At 50.8% G+C, this 24,541-nt stretch overlaps 4 protein-coding genes across 16 annotated transcripts; 1 reads left to right on the top strand and 3 right to left on the bottom strand.

Annotated features, from left to right (window-relative positions):
• The first annotated feature begins 2,151 nt into the window (after positions 1-2,151).
• B4GALT3 (beta-1,4-galactosyltransferase 3) lies at positions 2,152-8,181 on the top strand. 4 transcript variants are annotated; one of them, XM_063105232.1, is made up of 8 exons: positions 2,152-2,215; positions 3,016-3,195; positions 3,558-3,832; positions 4,523-4,758; positions 5,350-5,540; positions 5,670-5,792; positions 7,163-7,267; positions 7,401-8,181. In XM_063105232.1, exons 3-8 carry the CDS (start codon positions 3,571-3,573, stop codon positions 7,672-7,674), a joined length of 1,191 nt encoding a protein of 396 aa, XP_062961302.1. In that variant the 5' UTR covers positions 2,152-2,215; positions 3,016-3,195; positions 3,558-3,570; the 3' UTR covers positions 7,675-8,181. The 4 variants fall into 4 exon arrangements, with proteins under 4 accessions (XP_062961302.1, XP_062961303.1, XP_062961305.1 ...); XM_063105233.1 differs by having other exon boundaries at positions 3,535-3,832; XM_063105235.1 differs by having other exon boundaries at positions 2,153-2,215; positions 3,049-3,195.
• A 169-nt stretch (positions 8,182-8,350) lies between these two features.
• PPOX (protoporphyrinogen oxidase) lies at positions 8,351-12,221 on the bottom strand. 5 transcript variants are annotated; one of them, XM_063105051.1, is made up of 12 exons: positions 11,665-12,221; positions 11,368-11,502; positions 11,135-11,250; positions 10,817-10,949; positions 10,374-10,518; positions 10,075-10,265; positions 9,536-9,596; positions 9,237-9,355; positions 9,047-9,157; positions 8,798-8,947; positions 8,620-8,662; positions 8,351-8,535 (listed from the first exon to the last, which is right to left on the bottom strand). In XM_063105051.1, exons 1-12 carry the CDS (start codon positions 11,749-11,751, stop codon positions 8,393-8,395), a joined length of 1,434 nt encoding a protein of 477 aa, XP_062961121.1. In that variant the 5' UTR covers positions 11,752-12,221; the 3' UTR covers positions 8,351-8,392. The 5 variants fall into 5 exon arrangements, with proteins under 5 accessions (XP_062961121.1, XP_062961123.1, XP_062961125.1 ...); XM_063105053.1 differs by having other exon boundaries at positions 11,998-12,221; XM_063105052.1 differs by having other exon boundaries at positions 8,447-8,535; positions 8,798-8,966.
• Positions 12,222-12,956: 735 nt separating this feature from the next.
• On the bottom strand, positions 12,957-19,058 carry USP21 (ubiquitin specific peptidase 21). 6 transcript variants are annotated; one of them, XM_063104819.1, is made up of 14 exons: positions 18,890-19,058; positions 18,379-18,499; positions 17,438-18,058; positions 16,586-16,645; positions 16,293-16,413; positions 15,958-16,069; positions 15,620-15,775; positions 15,061-15,125; positions 14,701-14,804; positions 14,434-14,520; positions 14,076-14,154; positions 13,726-13,833; positions 13,526-13,640; positions 12,957-13,320 (listed from the first exon to the last, which is right to left on the bottom strand). In XM_063104819.1, the coding sequence occupies exons 3-14, from the start codon at positions 18,035-18,037 to the stop codon at positions 13,230-13,232; spliced, it is 1,698 nt and encodes a 565-aa protein (XP_062960889.1). In that variant the 5' UTR covers positions 18,038-18,058; positions 18,379-18,499; positions 18,890-19,058; the 3' UTR covers positions 12,957-13,229. The 6 variants fall into 6 exon arrangements, with proteins under 6 accessions (XP_062960889.1, XP_062960888.1, XP_062960893.1 ...); XM_063104818.1 differs by lacking the exon at positions 18,379-18,499; XM_063104820.1 differs by lacking the exons at positions 12,957-13,320; positions 18,379-18,499 and having other exon boundaries at positions 13,434-13,640.
• Positions 19,059-19,696: 638 nt separating this feature from the next.
• Positions 19,697-23,647, bottom strand: UFC1 (ubiquitin-fold modifier conjugating enzyme 1). The gene is made up of 6 exons (XM_063104226.1): positions 23,483-23,647; positions 21,332-21,399; positions 21,031-21,094; positions 20,661-20,737; positions 20,324-20,414; positions 19,697-20,118 (listed from the first exon to the last, which is right to left on the bottom strand). Exons 1-6 carry the CDS (start codon positions 23,603-23,605, stop codon positions 20,038-20,040), a joined length of 504 nt encoding a protein of 167 aa, XP_062960296.1. The 5' UTR covers positions 23,606-23,647; the 3' UTR covers positions 19,697-20,037.
• Positions 23,648-24,541: the final 894 nt, after the last annotated feature.

Below are 24,541 nucleotides of genomic sequence, written 5' to 3'. Positions count from 1 at the left end.
ACCTTACTCCTGGATTTCTGATTTCTGCAGTAATGTCCTAAATAGTTTCCCTGCCTCCAGGCTTGACCACTTCAGTTAATGCTCCGTGTTTCTTTTGTGTGTGTGTGTGGGGGGGGGGCTGGGGGGAGGGTGGGGGTTGGCAGCTGGCCGGTATGGGATCTGAACCCTTGACCTTAGTTTTATAATACCATGCTCCAACCAACTGAACTAACTGGCCAGCCCCATGCTCCACATTTCCACCAGTGTAAAGTTCCTAAAGGTCTGATTATAGAATTCTCTCTGTTTAGAGCACTTTAATGCCTTCTTCTCACCTCAGGATAAACCTGAAATTCTTTTACTGTGCTTTATGGAGTCTTTCATCATCTGGTACCTGCTTCCCTTTCCAGTCTTATATCTCAACATTCCCTTCACTCCATTGTCTAGCCTTACTGATCCATTTTTAATTTCCCCTACTCCCAAATTTCTTCCTCATTTCTAGACTTTTGCTCTTAATGGTTTTATCTGTCCAAAACACTGTTCATCTGTTAAAAGGTAATATTCAGAAAAAGGTAGAATTATGACTCTCATACTGTTAAAAAAATTATTCTGACACTTGTCTAAACAGTAAGGAAGACTTTATTCAGGACTATTGTGATAGGTCAAAAGACTACTCAATAAGCGGGAGAAAAGAGATCAGGCTCAAATCCTAATACAGCAAGGACAAGCGGGGATTTATAGTCAATGATCAGAATGAGGGAGTCAGTGGACGGAAGACCACATCAAGGGTAGGGGGATTCTTGCCAAACTGGCTTAACAGAAAACTTGCCTAAGGCAGGTGAGGGCGATGAGATATCAAGGGTGGGGGATTCTCACCAAACTGACTTAGCAGGATTCCTGCTAAAACTAGCTAGGCAGGCCCAAGACATTGCCCAAGGACCAAAGCTAGTCGAAATGAGGGGCTCAGAAAAGCCTGTCTAAGGTTTGGTTAAGGAGTCTTTGTCAATACCCATATAAAAATAAACACGTTTCCTGTACCGGATATCCACCAAAAAAAAAGAAAGAAAGAAAAGAAAAAAATTAACATGTGATTTGTTTCTTAACTGATGAAGGAACTGGCAGATGTTACAACCGGTTCAAAAGAAAATCTAGAGAACATTTGAATACAGAAATGAACATGGAAACGAAGGCAAAAAATTTTTTTCCACAATGTGGGGAGTAGGAGGTTAACTGAACCTCTACCAAACAGGACATAATTTGCATGCGGATCAGTTACCTACACTGAATTGTAAAATAACTCCCATGAAAACAGAATCTCATTTAGCAGAAGGATATGCTATAGACAATTCTTTCAGGTTTCCCATTAGCCATCACTTCTGGAATCTCCACGTGTGAATGAGGTGTCATTTCTGGACTATCATATTGATCACATTATATTGTTTACTTCTTTCCCCTCTCCTCTCCCTCCTCCCCTCCTCCCCGCCATACATGCACACAAGTCCATGAGCATTTTGAGGCGGACACTGTGAGTTACTCAAGTCTCTTATTGCTTCCTCAGCGAGAACATCAGATTCTAAGGGACACAATATATTAATACCTGGGGGTAGTGGAAGCCACAAGACAAACATATTGCATATTAACTGAGCGTCCATTCTACTGTAATATCTGAGGAAACACATTCTTACATTAAAGCAGACGCAGCCTTTCCCTCCACCTACAATGTTTCATTGTCTTATTAACCGTTTCTATTTCAAGGCCTGCGGAATACCATGGGGACACAAAAATGCGTTGTAGTCTGCAACGCTACAGCCTGAGCGAGAAAAAATTTCGATACTAAGTGGCACTAGGTTGCAGGGGACGCCACTGACACACTGGGAGAGGGGCTAAGCCTACCCCGGGGTGATAGTGAGGTGATCGGACGCGCCAGAAACTGTCCTACCAGCCCCTTGCTCAGTTTCGGCCCTTAGGGAAACGAAGGGCTTTAACAAGTCTGAGGGATAGGGCCCCTTCCGACCTCCGGCCTACACCGCGTCCCAGCCGCGCGGGCCGGGGCTGTATTCCTGCACTTGCCCGCAGGCCACGCGGTCCTGAGACCCTGCTCAGTCCGCTGGGGAGGCTCCGCTCCGAAGCCCCGCCCCATGACGCGAGGCCCCGCCTCCGCAGCGCCCGCTTCCAAGATGGCCGCAACGATGCCTGCCCGGCTGTCGGGGTGGCGGTGACGACGGGAGCAGAAGACCAGGTATGTAGGCTGGGAACGGCGGAGAGAGAGGTCCGGGAGAAAGGTTCGGGCAGTCGGGAGGGTGAGAAGTTTTGGGTAAAGGCTGGAGACGAGCTTGAGCAGGTCCGGGTCCCAGGTGGAAGTATAGACGGGGGCCGGGTGGGCTCACTTTGCAACGTAGGGCAAACGCAAAGGGAGATTGGGATGAGATGGGCGTGCTCCGAAAGAACTGAGTTTTAACCCACTGCCGAGCGCTGACCACGCCCCTCCAGGTGAGACCGCTCAGCTTCCCCGGACCGTCTTTGCCCCAGCCCACCCTCTCCTTTTCTCACTTCAGCGGTAACCCTCCTCCCCACCCCCGCTAGGACTGGGAAAGGGTAGAAAAGGTAGAGGACGCCACCCCCAACCTACTCCCCGCCGAGCTCCGGGGCTGTTTGCTTGCAGCTACCAGGTGGTCATGCTGCCTGCACCTGCCGAGCAAGCTCCCAGGTACTTGAAGGAAGGAGCCTGTCTCCTACTTCACCCAGGGCTCTCTACGGTCCTGTCATGACTGTTTCGCCCCTTGAACGGGTTCTCGGTCTGGGGGGAAACAATATTTCCTTTAACTGCACTGTCCCCACTCCCCTAACAAGTCCGTCCTGTTGGAGTGAGGGTAGTGGGCTGGGTAAGTAGGAACCTGACACTATTGCTCCAGGGTAGCCCGGGAGGAAGGCCACGGACCTTGCATCTCCTGCTCCTCCTCTTTTCTTTCCAACCACTTTCTCTCACTTCCCTTGTCTGGGTAACCGGTTTCACTCTGATCCTAACCTCTGCCCGTGCAGGTGGCTGGTTATCCTTGACCACTTCTGTTCCAGCTGGCCCCAGGTTCGCTGTTGGGAGCGCTGGATGGAGCCTTTCTCTGTCCTCTGTGACATTTCCAGTTTTAGATAATGCCTCACATCTCTGCACCCCCGGGACCCCCTGGCGTTCCCATCATTCTGAAGAAGGCAGTTTAAACCTAGGTGAGTCTATTCCTCTCTGAAATTGGAAGTGGAGTTCTCCAGAGACTTTTCTGAAATGGACATGGGACTTGAATGATGTAAGCATTCTTGGGGGTGGGGACTGAGAGTAGATGGTGGGAGTGGTTTGGGGGGAAATGGAGGAGGTGGAACTTGGGCTGGAAGTAACAGGTTGTAGGGCTGCTGGTGGTAACATTCTTTTTGCTTTCCTTCCACGACTGTACACCTGTGTGTTCCCTTCTGTGACTTGTTCTCTGCCTCTTTCCTCTTTACCCCCGGTACCACCTTCATCTCTACTTTCTGATCTCCCTGCTGGTTTGTTCTCTTCCTGCCTGCCCCCAGAATTCTCTTCTCTCCCTCCCCAGACTTCAACCCAGGATGTTACGGAGGCTGCTGGAGCGGCCTGGCACACTGGCCCTGCTTGTGGGCTCCCAGCTGGCTGTCATGATGTACCTGTCACTGGGAGGCTTCCGAAGCCTCAGTGCTCTATTTGGCCGAGATCAGGGGCCAACATTTGACTATTCTCACCCCCGTGATGTCTACAGTAACCTCAGTCACCTGCCTGGGGCCCCTGTTGCCCCAGGGGGTCCTCCAGCTCCTCAAGGTCTGCCCTACTGTCCAGAACGGTCTCCTCTCTTAGGTGAGTACAAAAGGAAGGAGGAGGTGAAGGAAAGAACAAACTGTGGGGACACAGAGGCCTGGGCAGGCATGGAGTGGCAGGAGCAGGACAGATTAATGTACTCTGAAGGTGGGCTGAAGTTAAGATGGGGTGGACTCAATTCGGAGTTTAGACTAGGTTCCCGGCTTGGGCCACAGCTTTCCATTACCTGCCCATTTTTGGGCTCTTCCTGTCCCAGGCTAGGAATTGTCTCTCTTGTAGATAAGCCGTGGTCTAGTTAGTTAGTTGGAAGTCCAGTTCTCTCCATTCTCCAATTGTAGCTTCCAACCCTGTGAGGCAGCAGAAAGTTATAGAACCCCAAAATCAGAAGGTAGTGCCATGAACAAGTTTGGATACAGGTACAGAGCATGAAAGGGTTCCGGGAAGCAGGGAAACCCACATCCAGTGGAAAGAGGAGAGCCAAAGGGAATGTGGGTAGGGATGTCTCCCCAGGAGACTTGTGGAATGCAGAGGTAAAGATCCTGCACCTTCCAGGCTTTGTAGAGTTATCCCAATGATGCGGAACCCAAGGCTTGTGAGATTTCTTAGTGACTCTGGGGGGAACTGAACCGCAGAACCAGACTGCTAGGGCCAGAGGTATTCCAAGGCCCTGATAATCATTCTTTTCCCCTTGTCCCTCCAATCCCTGAACTTGCCGTTCCCTCCCGACAGTGGGTCCTGTGTCGGTGTCCTTTAACCCAGTGCCATCGCTGGCAGAGATTGTGGAGCGCAATCCCTGGGTGAAACCAGGGGGCCGGTACCGCCCCGCAGGGTGTGAGCCCCGCTCCCGAACAGCCATCATTGTGCCCCATCGTGCCCGGGAGCATCACCTGCGCCTGCTGCTGTACCACCTGCACCCCTTCCTGCAGCGCCAGCAGCTTGCTTATGGCATCTATGTCATCCACCAGGTACCCCCGGTCCCTAACCCACTCTCTCTTATCAGAAAGCCTCAAGCAAATGCCATTCCACTCCCATCTAATGAGTCCCTGGAGTTATTTTAAGAGGGCCATACTGTTGAATGTGGAGAAGCACCTGGCACTGCTCTTCCAAATTTGTTAGTCCCATACTTCTTATTCTGTTTAGGATATTCCCATTGTCCTATATTCTTCTGTGATTTTTCCTTTGTTGAGTGGTTTGTACAAATTTGGAATTGGACAGATTTGGGCTGAAATTCTTGTACTGCCATTTATTACATGTGTGACCTTGAGCAAGATACTTAATCCTCTAAAATGAGGCAAAGAGCAACAGATAACTTAATATACCACCTGTTTCACATGGTTGCTGGTTGTCAGGATTAAATGTTAACAGCAGCATGTAAGTATCAGGTACATATGATAGCAAGAAAAATTTGTTGAATGACTAAATGAAAAAATGGAAAATGTAGCTTGTCTTTCTCTCCATTCTCCTTGCCCTTCACCTCACATTCATTTATATACCTCAGCACCTTTTTCTCTGTGCTACCTAAAGACATAATCTGGTCCCTGTCCACTATCTTCTAGGCTGGAAATGGAACATTTAACAGAGCAAAGCTGCTGAATGTTGGGGTGCGGGAGGCCCTTCGTGATGAAGAATGGGACTGCCTGTTCTTGCATGATGTGGATCTCCTGCCAGAAAATGACCACAATCTGTACGTGTGTGACTCCCGGGGACCCCGCCATGTTGCTGTTGCCATGAACAAGTTTGGATACAGGTACAGGGCATGAAAGGATTCTGGGAAGCAGGGAAACCCTTCCCAGTGGAAGGAGGAGAGCCAAGGGGAATGTGGGTAGGGATGTCTCCCCAGGAGACTTGTGGGATGCAAAACTCTTTCTCTCCCTAGCCTCCCGTACCCCCAGTACTTTGGAGGGGTCTCAGCGCTCACTCCTGACCAGTACCTGAAGATGAATGGCTTTCCCAATGAATACTGGGGCTGGGGTGGTGAGGATGACGACATTGCTACCAGGTCAGACTTCCTGCCACCACCTCCCTCCCTATCCCAGCCTGGATCCCTGTCCTCTAAGACCACCACCCCTGGTCACAGCCCTTCAACACCAACCTTTATGTCCCTGGTCCTGCCCTGAGCCCATTCCTTTAGTCTTTTCAGTCTACCCAGGTCAGACTTTGCACACTGCTGCCCATTCTGTCATCCTTCATTCTCCTAGATCTCATTAGTTATATTCCTAGGAGAGAAGATAAGATCAATAAGAAAAAGTATCATGGAATTCCAGAGCTGGAGAGGAGCCTAGAGAGTTTAGTCCCGCCTTCTGCTATGGTTGCATCCAGGCCAATTCATATGGGATGGAGGAGAGGGACTCAACTCTATGTAGCCTAGACTCACTTAAAAGAAAAAAAAAAAAAAAAAAGCCTGTGCCATTGGCATGATACCAACTCATTTTTTAGCATGTGAACATTCTGACCTTCAGCCTCGGCTGACCCAGTTTCATGTCTGTGGTATGAATATTTGGGCTTGGTATACTGTACCCATTGTCTCCACTTCCTCTTGTGTCCTCTGGGATGACATCTCTCTGAATTCTCATCCTCTGGATATATGTAAAGCACCCAGCAAATTCTAAATGCTTGTATTCTTTCAGTTCTTCCCAGGCCATCTTCACTCCTGTTCCTTGTGTCAGAATTGGAGTTTGTTTTTAAGGTCCCGATTACCTGGTTCCACCCTTTCCTTAACCCAGGGGGCCAGCGGGAGAGGAGTTGGGGTAGCTCAGCTGCTATTCTTTTTTTTTTTTAAAAAAGATGACCAGTAAGGGGATCCTAACCCTTGGCTTGGTGTCAGCACCATGCTCAGCCAGTGAGCGAACCGGCCATCCCCATATAGGATCTGAAACCATAGCCTTGGTGTTATCAGCACTGTACTCTCCCGAGTGAGCCATGGGGCCAGCCCTGCTCAGCTGCTATTCTAAATAAGAATTGCTAATTTTGGGTCTGTAACTCCCAGTCTTGTCCTATCCATTTGACAAAAATGACCCCTCATTCTCCCTGTCCTTCCCAGACTGCAAGGGCAGCTCCTGGGAGCCATTTAGGAAGCAAAGGTAGGAGGTGCAAACCTACCTCTGCCAATCGTTTAAAGAAGCCAGTGTACCTGGCACTGGGCCCTGAAGATTTGGATACATCTAGCTTTTACATTCTCTTAGCCATTTCCTTTTTTTCTTTGACTTTCTCTTCCCTTATAGTACTTGACCCTTTTTTAAACTAGTAGCTGTTGTTCTTTGTGTACAGAAACATGCAGTCTCTTCCTTGCTGGCCTTAGCTCTTCTTGTTCACCTGTCAGCAGCTTTCCTCCACTCTCGATCCTCCAAGAGCCCCTCACTTTTCCTATAGGGTGCGCCTGGCTGGGATGAAGATCTCTCGGCCCCCCACATCTGTGGGACACTATAAGATGGTGAAGCACCGAGGAGATAAGGGCAACGAGGAAAATCCCCACAGGTAGGAAGGAAGGACAGCCTGGGAATTGTTATCGGATCCTCAGGGTTCTGTACCCCTAACCAGGAAACCCCTAAGGTCCCTAGATTCCTGGCTGTTCCTTTCTTGGTCTTAGTCTCCAATCTCTAACCTTCAGATTTGACCTCCTGGTTCGTACCCAGAATTCCTGGACACAAGATGGGATGAACTCACTGACATACCGATTATTGGCCCGAGAGCTGGGTCCTCTCTATACCAACATCACAGCAGACATTGGGACTGACCCTCGGGGTCCCCGGGCTCCCTCTGGTCCCCGTTATCCACCTGGTTCCTCCCAGGCCTTCCGTCAAGAGATGCTGCAGCGCCGGCCTCCAGCCAGGCCTGGCCCTCTGCCTACTGCCAACCACACAGCCCCCCATGGTTCACACTGACTCCTTCTTCCTGCCCACCTTAATCATGAAACTGAATCAAAGGGGTTGTATTCTCCCCACCCTCAGCTCCTCACTGTTCTTAGAGGGTTATGGGAAAACTGAACTCTAGTGCTATGTTGGGGGGGTGGGGAGGGGCCTTGCCTCACTGCTGGACTGGAGCTGGGCTCCTTTAGACTTGGAGGGTCCCTCTTTCTAGGGTCACCTGCCAGGGCTTTGACTGTGAATCCTTGATGTCATTTTATGTGACGACTGCTGGGAGTCCCCTGTCCCTGGAGTAGGAGCAGGGCTGGACCCCAAAGCCACTTCCTCTCCTATGCAGAGAAGAGTGATCTGGCTTCTCCTGGGACCTCTGTGAATATTTATTCTATTTATGGTTCCTGGACAGTTGTTTGGTGAAGGAAACCCCTCCCTGGGCACTTTCTGCGAGTGCTGGAGTAGCTCCCTCTTTTGGTCCTGGCTCAGGGGGCTGGGATTTTGATATATTTTCTAATAAAGGACTTTGTCTTGCCTCTGCTCCTGCTTTCTGCATCCCAGGCACACTTTGCCTCTCTTTGTCCCCTGTTACCCTTATGTAACTGTTACCTCTATGTCCCCTGTTACCCTTTGTCCCCTGTTACCCTCTCTTTGTCCCTCTGTTACCCTTATGCCTCCAGGTAACAGAACAGCCAGACCAAGACAAGCTCCAGCAACTTTTATTTTCATGAATGGGAGACGGGGATCAGCTGTTCGGTTCTGTGCGCAGGACACTGACTGCTGCCTGACGCCCACTCTCTATACAATCATTGACAGCAACACCCTCATAGGAGGCTCCAGCCAAAGTCAGGGGTAACTTTTGAGCAGCCAGGAATTGCTTAGCTGACTCTGGAAGGAAAGGATGAAAGGCATGCTATAGCTGGGGGTCTGATTTCCTTGGTCCTCCTCAGCCCAGCTGCTTTCCCACCTTACCCAGTTTTTGCCAGTGGCCTAGTGTATACTGGGGGATGCAGTTCTGGGGAGAGAAGAGAAGATGCAGAGAAAAGTTTATTATTGATTGTCCCAGGCCTTGGTTAACATGCAGTGACAAATATAAGTCCCTGCCTTCAAGGCCTTCAGTGGGGAGCTAGGGGAGTTTATCCCAACTCACCTTGTGTAGATGGACCAAACAGTGACTTGGTGGCTCCTTTAGTCCTAATTGTGTGGCAGCCGCTTCCTGTGCCTGCTGTTGGAACAGCTCCTGAGATAAGGCACAGCCGCTGGTCTCTAGTGTCTGTAACCAGGAACCTCCCAGCATCACCTAGGAAGGGAACATAGCACTGACCAGCCTGGCCTTGTCTACTCTGGGGCATGGAGGAGCTCTTTGGAAACCACACTAAGCAAAGTTTCCCCCTCTCACAGTCACTCTGAGGCCAGGGGGGGTCCCATCCTGCTCAGGGAAAGCAACTGAGTCATACACGATTCCCAGGACACCTGGGTCTTCTGAGGATGGCACCAAATGTCCAAATCCCTGCAGAGAAGGAAATCCATGGGTCAGGAGGGAAAGGCTCCAGCTGAGCCCATGTTTTCCCTTCCCTTCTGTGTCATACCTGGACAGGCAGACGAGCTCCTCGGTACTGCAGATTCACCACAGCTACAGACACAGCAGTGATGGTCCTGAGGACATCAGCCAGAGGTGCAGCCTCAGCAGGGAGCAGCTCACTGAGCACTGGAGGAAATCAGGCAGAGGCCTGATTCAGGAGGCATTCACACTACAGTTTTGTCAAGTCTCTTTGGGATTAGACTGCCATAGAGATGACCAATTCAGGGGCATGGTGTGATGCTACTGGTTTAAGTACAGCTATGGCCTTATGCTGGCCGGGCAAGGGGAGGGCGGCTACCCCATTACCTGAAGCTGGAACAGCACTAATAACATGGTCGGCATCCAGACTGCTATCCCCTAGAGACACCTGAAAGGAAGAAAACATTTGAGAGACATGGAGATAATGAGAATTTTTTGGGTGAAGTAAGACTTTTGCTGCCTCACTCTCAGTTTCCCAGGCACCCAAATGGTAGGAAAGGCTGGGTGCTGACCCAGGATGAAGAGACTGAGTGACTGTGTAGTCCACACAAAAATCACTGTTCTACACTCCAGGAAGTGGGCCAGACAGAGGCCAGTGTGGCTGCTCTGAATGTTCTGTGGAGCTGGGTTCTTTCCCCATCCCTGAGCCACTAATAAGCACTACTTCTACCTATAGACTTGCATCAAAGGGGTCTTTGAGGAAAGTCCACAAATAAGGCCTAGGAACCTGGGGCAGCCCATATCTAAATAGCTTCTAGGGCACAAAAACAATGAGTAACTCTAGTCCTATCAAACCTGGACTTATTAAACCACTTAAAGATGGAAACGCTGACATGGGTTCATTATACTCTAGGGGGCTCCCCTACCTTCCAGCGCCCGTCAGCTTGGAGGCTGAGCCCACAGACTGGCTGGCCTCTGAGAACACTGACCCCCCTACTAGTCAGGTGGGCATCAAGAGACTGAGGCAACATCTCCAGCCCTCCACGGAGTGACCACTGGCTCCAGTGCTCAGCCCGGGCCTGGCGAACGAGTGCTGAGTCTGGCTGTGGGCTCTGCCCTGCAGACGAAGAAGCAGAGAAGAATTATCAAAATAGCATCCTTTGCCCCAATGTCTTACTTTGGCAGTCCTTAATATCTTCACCCTTTGAACCAATACCCCCCTCACCTGCCCCCAGCAGCAGCCCCAGTAATACGGAACGATGGGTTTGCTCAGCTTGGAAGAGGCTGGGAAAGCAGGACCTTATGCTGAGCTCACGGCTGTTGCCTGCAAATACTCCACGGCAGAGACTGTCCATGGCTAGAGACGCCACCTTAAGGGTGAGACTGGGACTAAGAGGCCAAGGAATATGCTACACAAATTTATTTCTACTGCCCCTGCTTGGTAGGGAATGGGGGTGAGGTAGGGTTTAGGTTGTGGGGCATTCCCATTATAATAGAAGGATGGGAAGGAAGTGAAGGAATTCACCCCCAACCCTGATTTTGGGGAATTACAGTGGGTATGAAGAGGACATCCCCAAATGATACAGAGCCCTTAGGTGGTAGGTTTGAGTAGGTAATTCTGCAGCTGGTGTAGGAGGGTTGAGGTTTGGGACCTCTCTGCACTGTCACCTCAGGTCCAAGGCGTCGCTGGGTAAAACTGTGCACGGTCTCATCAGGCTCTTTGCCCCGGGGCCTGGTCAGCTCCCTCAGCCCAGCCCAAAATAGAGGTTTGGAGAAGGGGGGTGAAGGGCGGAGTAGCCCCCTGCATGGAGGAAGGCATAGTGAGGAGAGAGCTCCTGATTTACCTCCCCAGCTCCAGGGGGTCATTTCCATCCTTTTGGCCCGCTTTTGCTGGGAGGGCTGACAGACAAAAACATGAGGAAATGGAAGGGATATGAGGATGGGGGTAAAGTAGAAGGATGTGCAATAAGGAGGTGATGGTGTTACCTGAGGCCAGTGGGTAGGGGGTACAGGGCACCGCCTACATACAGGAACCTGTTCTGGGCAGCTGGATGGTCTCCCCGGACAGGCAATACTTCTGAGTCCAAGCCAAGCTCAGAAACCTGCTCTCCACACACCGTCGGGAAGAGGAGAAACTAAGGAAAGGTCTGACCCACCAACTATTCCCCTAGTGAAAATCCCCTCCGCAAACTATCCCAGACATTCCACAAGCCTCTCACCATGAGCAGGGTCCGGGCTCCCAGGGCTCCCGCTGGCCGAATTCCCCTAGGTCCAAGCTCAAAGATAGCACCATCCGGCCCTCGGACTGAGCGGATCCAGCCTCCCAGACGCTCGGTACCCTCCACCAGAATCACCTGGAGACAAGAAGGGACACTGCAAGCACCGTCTGTAGCCGCGGGGTGAGAGGTTTGGAGGGGAAAGGGGACGTGCATTCCTCAGGCCAGGATCCATCCAGCCTCTGCTGGAAACGGGAGAGTATTAAACGAGGCTCCCTCTGGCACATGTGTGGCACTCACCTTAGAGAGACTGGGGGCTCGGCTCAGGTGGTAACAGGCAGCCAAGCCGCTGATGCCTCCGCCCAGCACGACCACGGTCCGACCCATTGGGAAGCCAGGGGAAAAGGGGGCAATATGGACAGGCTGACCGGGGCGCACCCTGCGCTCCAAAATCCCCGCGGGCTCCGCGTTCCACACGAAGCCACTCTCTGCTTTAGGAGAAACTAAGACAGCGCTCGTGGATGGGCTGGTGGAACAGTGAGATCCCCGCTCAGAGGCCAGGGCTCACCCACGACAGGTAGGGAGCAACGAGAGAAAACGAGGGAGAAGGAAGTAGAGATCGCAGGACCTCACCCCGCCGGCGCTCCGCTGAGTGCAGATAAAGGTCACACCCAAGCTATCTGCTCTGGCAGGGCTCGGCCGGCGGGCTGGAGGCCTGAGTTCTGAGGCGCTCTGCTTCGCACGCCTCACTAAGCCAACAAGTGCTTCATGTCCGCTACTCCCGCCCCCAGACCTTAGGTCTCTCCAACTCTCCTTCCACTCTATTCTCACCGCACGCGCCCGACCCTATCCTTCCTGCTTCTGGATTGGTGGATCCTGGAAGGCCCCGGATCACGCTCACCAATGAAAACACTGATCTGACCGTGACTCTACCAGGCGGAGCGACGGCGGCTGTAAGTCGCTGCTCTGGGAAGCAGAGGTTAACTGTTTCAGAGCCAGGTTGAAGTGAGCGTCCGTAGCCGGTACTGCTTTCCCCAGGGCCGAGGCGGAGAGAGCCGAGTCCTGAAGTTAACATTCCCGAGCTCAAGTTTTCCAGACCCAGCTAGGGTGAGAACCCTGGAGAGAGGTCCCCATGAGCTTGGGCTGTAGGGAGAGTAGATGGGGACACTGGAGGCCGGTCCGCGGGGAGGCGGCTCCATAAACATCTCTTTGATGTTAGCAACCGACCCGGCCTACGGGAGCTAGGGCCTCCCGGCAACGCACCCAGTGTTTGTCAACAGGGGTTCTTCGGTGCCTCGCCCTCGGGAAGCAGCTTCCATCGACGGCAAAACCTTTGCCCCAGTGCCTGCCCTCTAGTTTCAGGCCTCCCCGCAGCTTCTTGAGTTTCAACTTTGCCTTCCCTCTTTTCCTCCCAATACTAAACCTTCCCTGCTTGGGCACAGATCGTCCGGGTCCAGCACCACTCCCGACTCTTCCCCTTGGCACTGAGAACGCCCCCACCTGTTCAGAGCGGGAACTGGGTCCAAGGAAGACTAATTTGGCCCAGTTCTATATAACCACCCCCTAAGCACAAATACAAATAAGGACATCAATTTTTCTTAATAAATTTATTCACAAAAAGTGAGATTGCAGAGGTGGCTGTACATGGGCAGGGGCCTGGTGACCTCTGTACATGGGGCAGGGAGACAAGGGAGCCTCCGCGTGGAAGGATACTTTTTAATAAAAAAAATAACGGGAGCTACAACCACCCTTCCCCCCTCCCCGATTAAAAAAACACAAAAATAGACGTCTCTGAGGTAAATGGGGAGCCTGGGGCTTAAGGGTGTTGAAAGGATTTCACAGGTGCCAGAGCTTAAAGGAGTATGTCACAGGCACCGGGGTGGCTCCTGCATGAGTTGGTAGAACAGCACGTAGCCCTCACTGGATGCCACCTGGTTTTCACTGATAGGGGAGACACTAGGAAAAAGGGAAATGGGGAAGAGGTTGTGGTCATTTCTGTATCTTCCCTCCTCCCCTCAAGACTCAACCTCAGAGTATCCAGGAAGAGATCAGGCGAGACCCCCCCACCTCTCCTGGGGCTTCCTAGAAGGGGAAGGTGTAAGGGCTGCGGTGGGAAGGAGGTGAATAGAAATGGGGGAGTTGAACAGGAGGCGGCTCTCACCGAGAGTCATTGTAGACATGCCAACCAGTCTGGCAACGGCACAGGGCTGTGTAGTGGCCATAGTGGACGCTGCCCGAGTGGTTGCAAAGGGCATACAGCTGGTATACAGGACTTCCTGCAGGGTTAGAGATGATCAAGTTCTACAGTCAGAACTGTGTCCCCCTCCTGAGGTTCCTTATGACCTTCCCCGCTAGACTCACCGGCTTTGTCACTGGCAAAGTCCCCTAGGCTCAGTCGCTGCAGCGGGAAGTCTACACCTACTGAACTTTTCTTGATGGAGCCTCGGGAGGCGGAAAATCGATTCAGATCTAAGCCCTGGTTAAGGAGCATTTGGGAGGCAGAGGGCCTCTGAGAGGGACTGTGGTCCTGAAGGCTGCCCTCTCCCCTCCCCCAACATATACTAGGAGCACAGTAGGGAAAGGTGGGGTGGCAGGGTTTTCCGAAGGAAGATTCAATTCCAAAGAGACCAGCCTCTGTAAACATGGAGAGTGAGGAAAGAAAATGTATGGGAGGTATCCTAAGAGAAATAAGAATTTGAGGATTAGGATATGGAGCACGAGGATTCGGGGGAATCTTTGCACAGTCAACTTTTTGGTACTTCGGGTTTTCTGCCGACATCGGTCACACACCTGAATAAATGCCAAATTAGCATTAGGTTAATGTGCTCCTCACCTAATTTGGCTTTTCTGACACACTGGTTCACGTACAAATTTAATATGCTCCCCATTACCTCTGAATCCTCTGGGCCACTCCCCTTTGCCCTAGGAGTACTAGGACATATCTGACACTTCAACACAAACCCAGACATATAAATATTATCCCCATACTAATGTATTATGTAATCCCTTTTATCCATATGTCCCCCAAGTCTCCCACCCTTACTATATCCATTGTGAACCCCCACATACTGGGGCATTCTCCGACTCTAGTTCTTCTTCCTTGGTGAAAAGGCTGAAACAATCCCGCAGAGACACCTTGCCCCCAGCAAATCCTTTCTGAGGGGAAAGGGGAAGGAAGGGTCAGCATGTTCTGAATTTTTACAACTCTTCTCAATCAATCCAGGCTTCAATTCTGCTCCAGAAACCCACAGAGCTCCCTCCCATACTCTGGGGATCGGAAGAGTTGGGTCACAGAACCCATGTCCCATCCACCCCTGGAATCCTCTGGAATCCCACCTTGGGGATGGGCAGGGACAGGTCACAAAAAACCTCGAAGGTCGTGGAGCGATACCCACAGGCCTGGCACTTGAGACAACTTTTCAACTGGCCCACAAACAGGTCTAGACAAAAGCAAAGGGGAAGGAGAAAAAAATCATTGTTGGATGTCTGAGGTGCTTTCTCTGATTCCCATCTCTCCCCACCCATTTACCTAACCCCTCCTTTCTCACTATCAACACTCCTAACAAACTATTCACACCATTACACATTATCATCATCCAGGCTTGTTCCCATACCCCTTGATAGTATCAAGTTTTTTCTCCTAAGCCTGCACCCCTGCCCACAAATTTCCCCCCATTGCTTTGCCCCATTGCGTACCCACAATCTTGCTGTCCTCTCGCTCCAGATAACGCTTCCACATTAGGTTGGCTCGGTCATCATCACTATCATAGATCAAGAGAAGTGGGGAGCACCCATGAGATAGCAGGAACACTGGGCACCCCCAACACCACTGAAATGATCCACAGAGCTGTGTACCCCACCCACAACCCAGCTCCTGCCCTACATTTCAAGAGAAAGACAAAGGAGTAACACTTCAGAGGACTTTCTGAGGAAACCCAAAGTGAGAGGAGAGGAAAAGAATATACCCAAGGGACAAGCTGTCTTCCCCTACCTGGCTTCAAACACTTTTTATGTACCGTGTTGTAGATTAATTATCCCCTTCTCTCTTGATTTGGTCACATCCCTAATACTATCTTCTACCTCCATATGCACCTCTCAGCCTCCCTCTGCCTCATTCCTTCCTTCTACTTCTGCCCTGCTTTTCAAACCATTTTCGAAGCTAAAGGGTTTCCCTGGACCCTACATCCTTAGTCCTAGCTCAGTTCAATGAAGGATGAATGCTGCTGGAGAGAGGAGGGAGGGGAGCGACCCTTACCTTAACTCAGGTTCTTCTAGCAGAGTCCCTCCTCGGCGGGGTGGAGAGGGAGCTGGACCATTGGCCAGGATTGGTGGAGCCCGACGGCCTCGTCGGTTGATTTCAAGGTGTAGCCGCTCCATGAGGAGCTTCAGGAACTCTTGGGCATCCTGCTGGCTACAGTCAGACAGAGAATATGATCCCCTCCTAGTCCAAAGACACTATCCCCTGCCCAGACATCAGTCCCCACTTCCTGGATGAAGAACATCTGAAGGCTCAGAACAATGCTGCCAGGGCCCTTGCTTGGCCCTATCCCCAGACATGGCCAGGGAGAAATCCCAACCCTCCAGCTCTCCCACCTGTATCCAGAGAAGGAGGGAACATATTTCTGGAAGACAGCTCGGAATCGAGTAGGATTCACAGCTTCACAGGAGTCAGGGTGCCAGAGGGCACCAATCACATCTGCAAAGGCTGTTGGGGTGGGAGTGGGGAAGGAAAACAAAGGTTAATGTCTGGAAGAGGCAAGCAAGAGGAGGTTCAGAGAGTAGAAAAGAACCTCTAGGAAAGTAGGCACTGGGAAAAATGGATACAACTGCCAGAGTTAGGGTTGGGGGCCACCAGCACTGGCAGATAGGTCCGCAAGGGGTTGGGGAAAAAGGGACTTGAATTGAGGAAGCAGGAGTTGTTGGCCTACCTTCAGTGAGCTCTTGGGCTCGGCCCCCTCCAGGCACCTCTTGCCGAAAGTCCCTTCGCAGACAGAAGTCCCGAAGAGGCCGAGTGCTGCTCAAACACTGTAGCACTGCATTCAGGAAGCACTGGGGAGCAGTAGGGACACTGCTGTTATCTCTCCAGGCCAGTGCCCAGGAAGCCTTGGAAGAGCTTCAGTAATCTCCTTCCACATGCCTTCCCCAGGTCCACAGATTCTCCCCACCCCAAGCACCATTTCACGCTTCTTTTAGAGAGGAAGGGCAGGAGAATGGCTCTCACCGTATTTCCCAGATTTCGGAGGCCAACATGACCAGAGCCCAGAAGCAGTGTGTGATGAGCCTGCAAGGTCAGAATACAGTCAGCAAGTTTCAAATATCCTACCTGTCACTTTAACCTTTCAACAGCATGCTGCCCACTGTCTTCCAGACCCCTTATGTGCTTCATCCCCAAACTGTACCCCCTTTCCCTCACTGGGTATTCTAGTCTCCCTACCTCTTTGGTCATGAGCAGTAAGCCCATCACAGCTGAGTGTACCACGGACTCAGCCATTGCTGTCCCACCTGTTCCCCACTTACTCCTCTGCCCAGCTAGCCGGTGTTTCAGCTCCTGGGGCAACTCCCCAAGTACTGGCATTGTTGCCCAGCTGCTCCCCACCCCCACCTTGCTGCCCCCAAATCCACCTCCTGCCCCCGTGGCCCCTTCCTGCACCCTCTCCTGCTGGCTCTAACTGCAATCCGCCTAGGTCACTTAGCTTAGCAAATGGGCAACTACACTAGCTCAGACGTTCTGAGCCCGCCCCTCTTCAGCTCCAGAGATTAATTAGGCCTAGGCAGAGGCCTAGGAGAGAAGGTGTAGTAAGGGAAAGGAAGGGCCTGGGGACCCAAAGAAGAATTCTAAATAGTTGGGTTAACTCCCTGGGGAATGAAACAGCACACCATGAGGAGTCATAGACAAACCAAAAAAGGGTCTAAGAGGCTTAAGGGTACTTAAGGGAGAGAAGAGAGTCCAAACTGCTGTAATTAGGGATTGAGAAAGGAACTTGGGGAAAATGGGGGACAGAAAAGCCATATGATGGCAAGAAAGCATAAAGGAACATGGGCATGGAAGGCCATGTGTGCTGGCAGTCCTCACCATCTTGTCATCAGAGTAGAAAGGCTCAGAGGGTCGGGCAGATATCATGTGGAAGGAGCCATGGGAAGTAGGGGGCTCTGTCCGTATGCTGAGCAGGGTGGGTGGTGCAGGAAAGCCCCCAAGGCGGCGGAGAGAGGTGCTACGTCTCAAAGTGGGTGGCTCAGGCCGGAGTGCCAAGCGGCTCAGTGCAGTCCCCAGCTCTCCAGTGCCACGGTGTCCTCCCAAGGCAATCCCCATTGGACGCAAGTCCCCACTGCTCACAGACTTGGAACGGGCTAAGTTGGTCCGGGAAGGGAGAGGCAGAGCCACAGCTGGAGGTGGTGAGCCAGGCAGGGGAACCCCATGATCTGCCCGAAGTGGGCCTCTGGGACGAGGGCCTGATGTCCGTCCCCGTCCCAGCTCCAGTTTCTTGAGCCGTTCATCAGGGGGCCCTGGCCTGGGTGGCAGAGGTCGTAGCATGGGGTTTGGCCCAGGGGCTGGGCTGCGGCGCTCCTTGCTGCGGGCCCGGGGGGCAAATGGTAGCTTGGATCCCACTCGGGGCTGGACATTAACAGGTGGCTCTCGGTTTCGGCCCAGGCGGTGCTCAGAGGCCTGAGGCATTGTGGACACCACAGGCCGGACCTAGGAGGAGAGAGGGTCAGCATTTGAGTATGGAGGGAGATGGGAACCTAGGTTACCATACTAGCTTCCACATGCACTGAGGACAGGAACCACATCTATCAAATCAGTCATTGTATCCCTAGTATCTAGCATTGTGTTTGGCACAGAGTAAATACTTAGTATCCATTGAGCAAACGAATGAATCACAGCAGCCCATGACTTTGACCCTTTCTATATCCCCCACCCACTCCCTGCAGAATACAGCTTTACTGAAAAGCCAGTGATAATCCCTATCTCAGCTGTCTTTATAATCTATAAACTCATAACAAGGGCTCCCATACCTGGCTAGTCAAGTGAGATGTGCCCTGGGTCACTTTAGGACCTCTGGTCAAGTGGTAGTGTAGATGCAAGGATAACAGCCCCAAAGACAGCGTTCCATATTCAAACCCCTGCCCCTTCGTGCTGCAAATGAAGCAGACTAAATAGGTGACTTGCGATCCATTCCCTACCCCCACCCCTCCGAGCTCCGAAATGGTGTCCCGGCTCAGGGAGTAGTGGTCGGGGATGGAGGACGAACTCCTTGACCCCTAATCTCTGCACCTCTCCCACCATAGCAGGGCTTTAGCCGGGTCCGCCCCTCTCGAGGGCATAAAGGCCGAGGTCGCTGATTGGCTACGGAGTCCGGCGGCGTATTCCCCACGGTCAGGGGATGCTGTCTCTCCAGCCCAGTTCTCCCACGCCCCGCCGGGTCTCCAGTGCCCCTGCCTTTGTGGAGAGCGTCCTCTAGGGTCTGGAACAGACCTCCCTCAGCCCATCCCCTTCCCCCACGCGCCATAACTCCCCGGCCCGTACCTTTGCCCCGGTGAGGCTGCGGGGGAGGCCAGCCGGGGCCAGGCCCCAGCTCAGGGCCACCCCCTACTACCCCCGTGCAGCCCCCCCGCGGGCCGGGCTGCAGCTTTAGCCGCAGCTGTCGCCCAGATCGTTCCGGCCTCAGGGGCTGCCGCCATCTTTGTTGGTCCCGCCCTGCCACCGGCTTCACCGTGTTTCAAAGCGCCTGCGCACCCACACACGGAATCCCCCTGCCCGCCTCCTTGGCGCTTGCGTGACCCCACCCCCGTGGCTCCACGGCTGACACCATGGAAACGCAGCGAATTTTAGGACCACTAGTACCCAGCCCTGCCCATGGTGGTCTTTAAACCATCACTCCAAAGCAAGTCTATATCCGTAGCCCCGTCCTGTGACCCATAGGGATGTAGATATGACCATCGTATTCTGGCCGCGAAGCTTGCATTACAGATTCTTCTCAGACAACAGGGGTGCCCATGTGGCAAGCTGCAGGCCTGGGTCCAGCCCGCAGGCTAGTGGATAAGTATCTTGCACTCTACACAGGGGTGGGAAGATCCCCGGAGGGCAGGAATTCTGGCCCTACAAAACTATTTCTCAAGCTCCTTGCAGGCCAACGGGAAGCACGGCTCACCGCTAAAGGACAATGGCAGACCTCAGCAACAGAGACAGCAGTCAGATTTCCTTTCATTCCCCAGCTCCTGACCCTAGAGTCCCCCATATCCCCCTCCCTCTCAACCTAGTGTAAGTGTTCATGTACCTTGAGTTTTAGCTGCCCACCCTCTGTTAATGGCCAGTAATAAGAATCACAGGCTATCAGAGGAAGCAGCTTTTATTGATGGGTTGTTTCCAAAAACCAAAAAATCTATGTACTCACTTTTAGTTACTCCCTATGCCTCCAGGACTTCACATTGCTCCACCTGGGGAGGGGATATAAACTGCCTCTTGGTTTTCCAAGGCCCAAGTGCAGCCTAACTTAAAAACTCAGAAGCAACATTATTATTATTTTTCCAGTAATGCCTGCTGCAGTTACTTAATAACAACTTGGGGTAAAGGGCTGTGGGAGAAAGTAGTTAGATGAGTAAGAGTGATGCACAGGAAAAACTGGAACGTAGCCTATAAAAGGTCCCTCTGTCCCGCCTCAGTGGCTTGATCCTTCATTGGTTGCATTTCTCTTTGTGCTGGATCACGCCCTTCTGAATCAGATCAGGGATTTCCACTGCCAGCCATGGACCCAGCTGCAATATAAGGGAAACCCTGTGAGATTACTACCACCCAGTCAATGCCTCTCATTCCATCAGAAGTCCTTCTGGAGAGAGATTCTGGGGAAACATGCCCAAAGGACAACACTGTTATTCCTTGTTTACTCTCAGCTACTTCTCTTGTACACTCAGGGCCTAACTCCTCCCCTTCCCCATTATATACCAGATACACCCAACTTACCCCTAGAGCCATGAGATGAGCTAGTCCAAACTTCGGCACATTCCTGGCCCACAAAGGTTTGAAGTGGTCAGTTAGGCATATTTTGCCACCCCTATGACAGGAACAAGAGGAAGGTGTTAACATGCAAAGTTTCCCATAAAGCACAGCAGCCTCTTGAGAGCACCAGAAGACTACTACTGATCAGAACTGAGAACAAGCTCAGCTAAGTAATTTGCCCAGGCTTGGCAGAGGGAGGCCTGGGGCCTCTCTAGGCCAGAAGACTCTGGGAAAATCTTCTGCCTCCCAAGTTCTTCCCTAAGGTCTTCTTTGACCCCTTTCCATCTCCTTTCAGTCCTACCTGTACATCTTAGCTGTCTTTCCATCCAGTTCAGGGACTGCAATTTCTGGAGCAGTAGTGGGATATGTGATAGGAATCTGCAGGAATTATAAAGCCTTAATGAAACAGAATTAGAATAGAAAGGAGCTAATCTAATCAGATATATTTTTTGGTTGAACTAAAATGTTCGGCAAACTCCCCCGCAGCATATATATACCAGGACTCTGGACATGGAGAGGAGTATCTGTGATTTATGCTTGCTTCAAACCTTAGCTTTTCCCTCCCATTTTAAAGATCTTCTTTGGTCCCTTCAAGAAAGGTTAGCTTGTTAACAATTACCTAATCCCTCCCCTTCTACTAACTTTCATATTTCCCACTCCATCACACTCACGTCAAACTCTATGTCAAACTCATATTTGAGGAGGTCATGGATGTACCAGCATTTTCCAAACCACCTGCAACAAAGACCAAACCTCAGTCCAGTTTGCCTACTCTCACATTCAAGTGACATCTTGGCTTAGGCCACCAATCTGGGAGACTCATGGGATGGGAAATGGGGAGCTCTGGAGCTGTAGGAGTGAAGACAGCTAACATAAGCCAGGGCAACTCTGGCAGTGGGCACTGGGATACCATATTGCTTAGGCCACGTATTACTCCCTCCCACCCTATACTTCCCAGGAGGGTCTACCTACCGAGTCCCTTCCTTGTTGGACTCCAGTCGGAACCAATCATTGTCTGCATTCTTGTTGTTCTCCACATACTAAAAACAGAGAGTGAAGTCTTTTAGGGAAGAGTTGGGGCCAAGAGCTGTCCCCCTCCCCTCAAGAGAAAAATGTGTGATTATTTTCTCTTAGTGTGTTTACCCAACTTTTATCACATAAGCAAAGCTGAAGACAAAGCTACACTGGTAAGTAGCGACTTGCCCAGAACAGAGAATAGAATGCTTGGGTTCCTCTCAATTTAGCAGGCACAAAAGACTTGAAGATATCACCTGGGTTCTCTTCTCACTTCTGATAGTGTCTGACCTCAGCCCACAACTCATTTCATGGTATACTCCTCCCTGGGCAACTCTCTCCCTTCCAGCCTCATATAATTCTGGTTTCAGCTAGCACCCATATGCTGATGACTCCCAAATCTTTATCTTTTAGTCCAGACCTTTCCTCAGAGCTTCAGACTCCAGTATAAAACTAAACGATGAAATTTCTACCTTCATTTAACAGGTACCTCAAATTCAGCATTTCCACCTGGAATTTATAATATTCCTTCAGACCTGTTTCTCTTCCTGCATTCTCAATCTGAAGTGGTAGTGTTAAGCATTCACTCAGTCACCCAAGCCAAAAATCTGGGAATCATCCTTGACCTCTCCCTGTCCTTTACTCCACCAATCCTTGATGATGTCCTGCTGATTTTACCTTCTGAATATTATTCAAATCTATCTCCCCTCTATATCCTCACAACTGCCTAGTTTAAATCATCACCTCTCTTTTGGTCAGATTAATGACCATCTCCTAACTTGGTTCCTACCTACAGTCTTACCCCATCAATTGTATTTTCTTCTCTACTGTGATTGATCTAAGCCCAAATCTGACCATGTTATTCCTCAGCTTAAAATACTTTAAAGGCATCCCGAAGCCTCCAAGATAAAATTCAAGCTCTCAAACCTCTCTCCCCAGCCTTGTCTACCACTCCCCGCCTCACAATTGATGTTCTAACAACTCTGAACTACATGTTCCTTCGTATGCATCATGCTGCTTTTAGTTTCTATGCCTTTACTCATGCTGTCCCTTTAAAAAAAAAAAAAAAAAAGATGACCGGTAAGGGGATCTCAACCCTTGGCCTAGTGTTGTTGTCAGCACCACGCTCAGCCAGTGAGCTAACCGGCCATCCCTATATAGGATCCGAACCCATGGCCTTGGTGTTATCAGCACTGCACTCTCCCAAGTGAGCCACGGGCCAGCCCTCATGCTGTTCCTTTTGTAGTCAATGTCCTGAAACCTTTACGTTATCAGTATTATGTTTACCATTTAAGTCTCAGATCAAGCATCACTTCTTCCAGGAAGGCTTCCCTGACCAAACCCAAGCTAGATTAGGTATCTCTCCGCATGCTCTCAAAACATCCTAGCCATTTTTCTGTACATATCGTTCTCTGTCTCTCTCTCCACTTAAACACTATAATGATGTTTCTTTCTCCCTCAGTAGGCTCCCTGTTACTCAGCTTTGTATCCGCTCTCTAAGTTCTAGGTGCATAATAATTTTTTTTAAAGTGAACAAATACGTATGGTAGGAGAACTGTTGGCCTTTGAAGAAGACAAGATACCACTACAAGGAAGACAAACTTTCTTCTCTTCCTACAGTGGGGAAATTAGCTGAGAAGATGGCTCGTTTCTAACTGTGAGCTAAGTTCCCCATCTCTCTGCAACTAACACCTACTCTTGAATTTTCAGCCCTAACGTGCGCACCTACTTCAGGAAGAATGACGGAAGGAGCAGAGAGATCCAGAGTGGGACTTGGAGCCCCAGAAGTACTTCTGACCACCTCTCGTACGTCCAGGAGAAAAAAACACCTGGAGCCCCAGAGACACGTCACCTTCCGAGGAAGCGTATACCTAAAATAACTGCTACTTTTAGCCAAGGTCTAGCCCCACTGTGCTCCTATTCTGAGTCTCTTCTATCATCTCCCCACCATCCCTCGTTAGTCCCCCAGCCCCGGAATCGTTCCATTTCTATAAATTCGGGAGTTAGACTTAAAAACCGGAAACAGCTTCTACACGGAGCCTATTCTTGAGGACACCTGATTACCCGCAACCCCTTTGCGATACGGTGGGCCGTAGAAGCACAACTGACCCGGATAAGGGACTGATATTCCTCTTTCAGCCGCTGCACCCACAACTCCCGATCTCGGGGTCCGGCGTTAGTCTTCAGCACCGGGATCTCAGACACCACACGCCGGGTGGCCTCGTCCGCCATCTTGGACCAGGGCGCAAGAGAGACGCGGAAGTGGTGATGCCTGTAGCTTATGCTTAGGCAGCCGCCATCTTTACTATGGGAAGACGAGGAGTTAGGGTGCCTTAAGACTTGTCTGAATACGATCTTTATTTTCTCGTAACGAAGACAGATTGCTACTTGGTCACCTGCTTGTGGGTGCATTGGGAAGAACGAATGGAAACAGATTGTTCTCTCCTGAATATAGCACCTATCGTTTAAATCACCGCAGAAGGCTCAGAGTGACTTCCGTTCATGCTCAGAAAACCCTTCCGTACACTTTCCCAAACTCCGAAAGTTATAATTTCAGACAGTTCTAGGCACTCTTCAAGACACTGTTTTCCTAAAACGCACGATTCTATTGTTTCCGCTTCGAAGAAGCTTACTTAGCTTACAGGTAGTCCGGCTGAGGTAGCAGAGGCCAATGCAGTTATCCAGTAGAAGAGTATTAACTACTGATAATTATTAGAAACCATGCAGAATCAAAGTGTAATACAAGTCGCTGCCCTGAAGAATTAACACCATCTAATTAGAGAATTCTTAATAAGTGCCAAAGGAGCTTACAGGTCACAGGAAGATTTGGCTTCGTCTAGCCTAGAATGGATATGCACTGACTGAATTCAAGACATTATTGGTCTGGATTAACTCATCCACGGTGGAATCTTATCTCTCAGTCCCCAGTGAATGGCACACAATAGGATGTACCCAGTAATCTTTGCAAACTTTTGTATCTCCCAGTTGGTTTAAAAACCTAAACACATTAATTTTCTCTTTAATTTAAATATTATTTGGTTATTCCGTGAATCATTTTAGCTTACTGCCCTGTGACAGTAATTTTGGATCCAGTTCTGTCAATCATCGAATTCTATGGTTCATCTACAATTTGATAAGCATGCTATATCTTGTCTAATTGCCCTGGCT

The sequence above is a fragment of the Cynocephalus volans genome, chromosome 8, assembly GCF_027409185.1.
Source record: "Cynocephalus volans isolate mCynVol1 chromosome 8, mCynVol1.pri, whole genome shotgun sequence".
NCBI lineage: Eukaryota > Metazoa > Chordata > Mammalia > Dermoptera > Cynocephalidae > Cynocephalus > Cynocephalus volans.
This window is presented reverse-complemented; position numbering and strand designations above follow the sequence as displayed.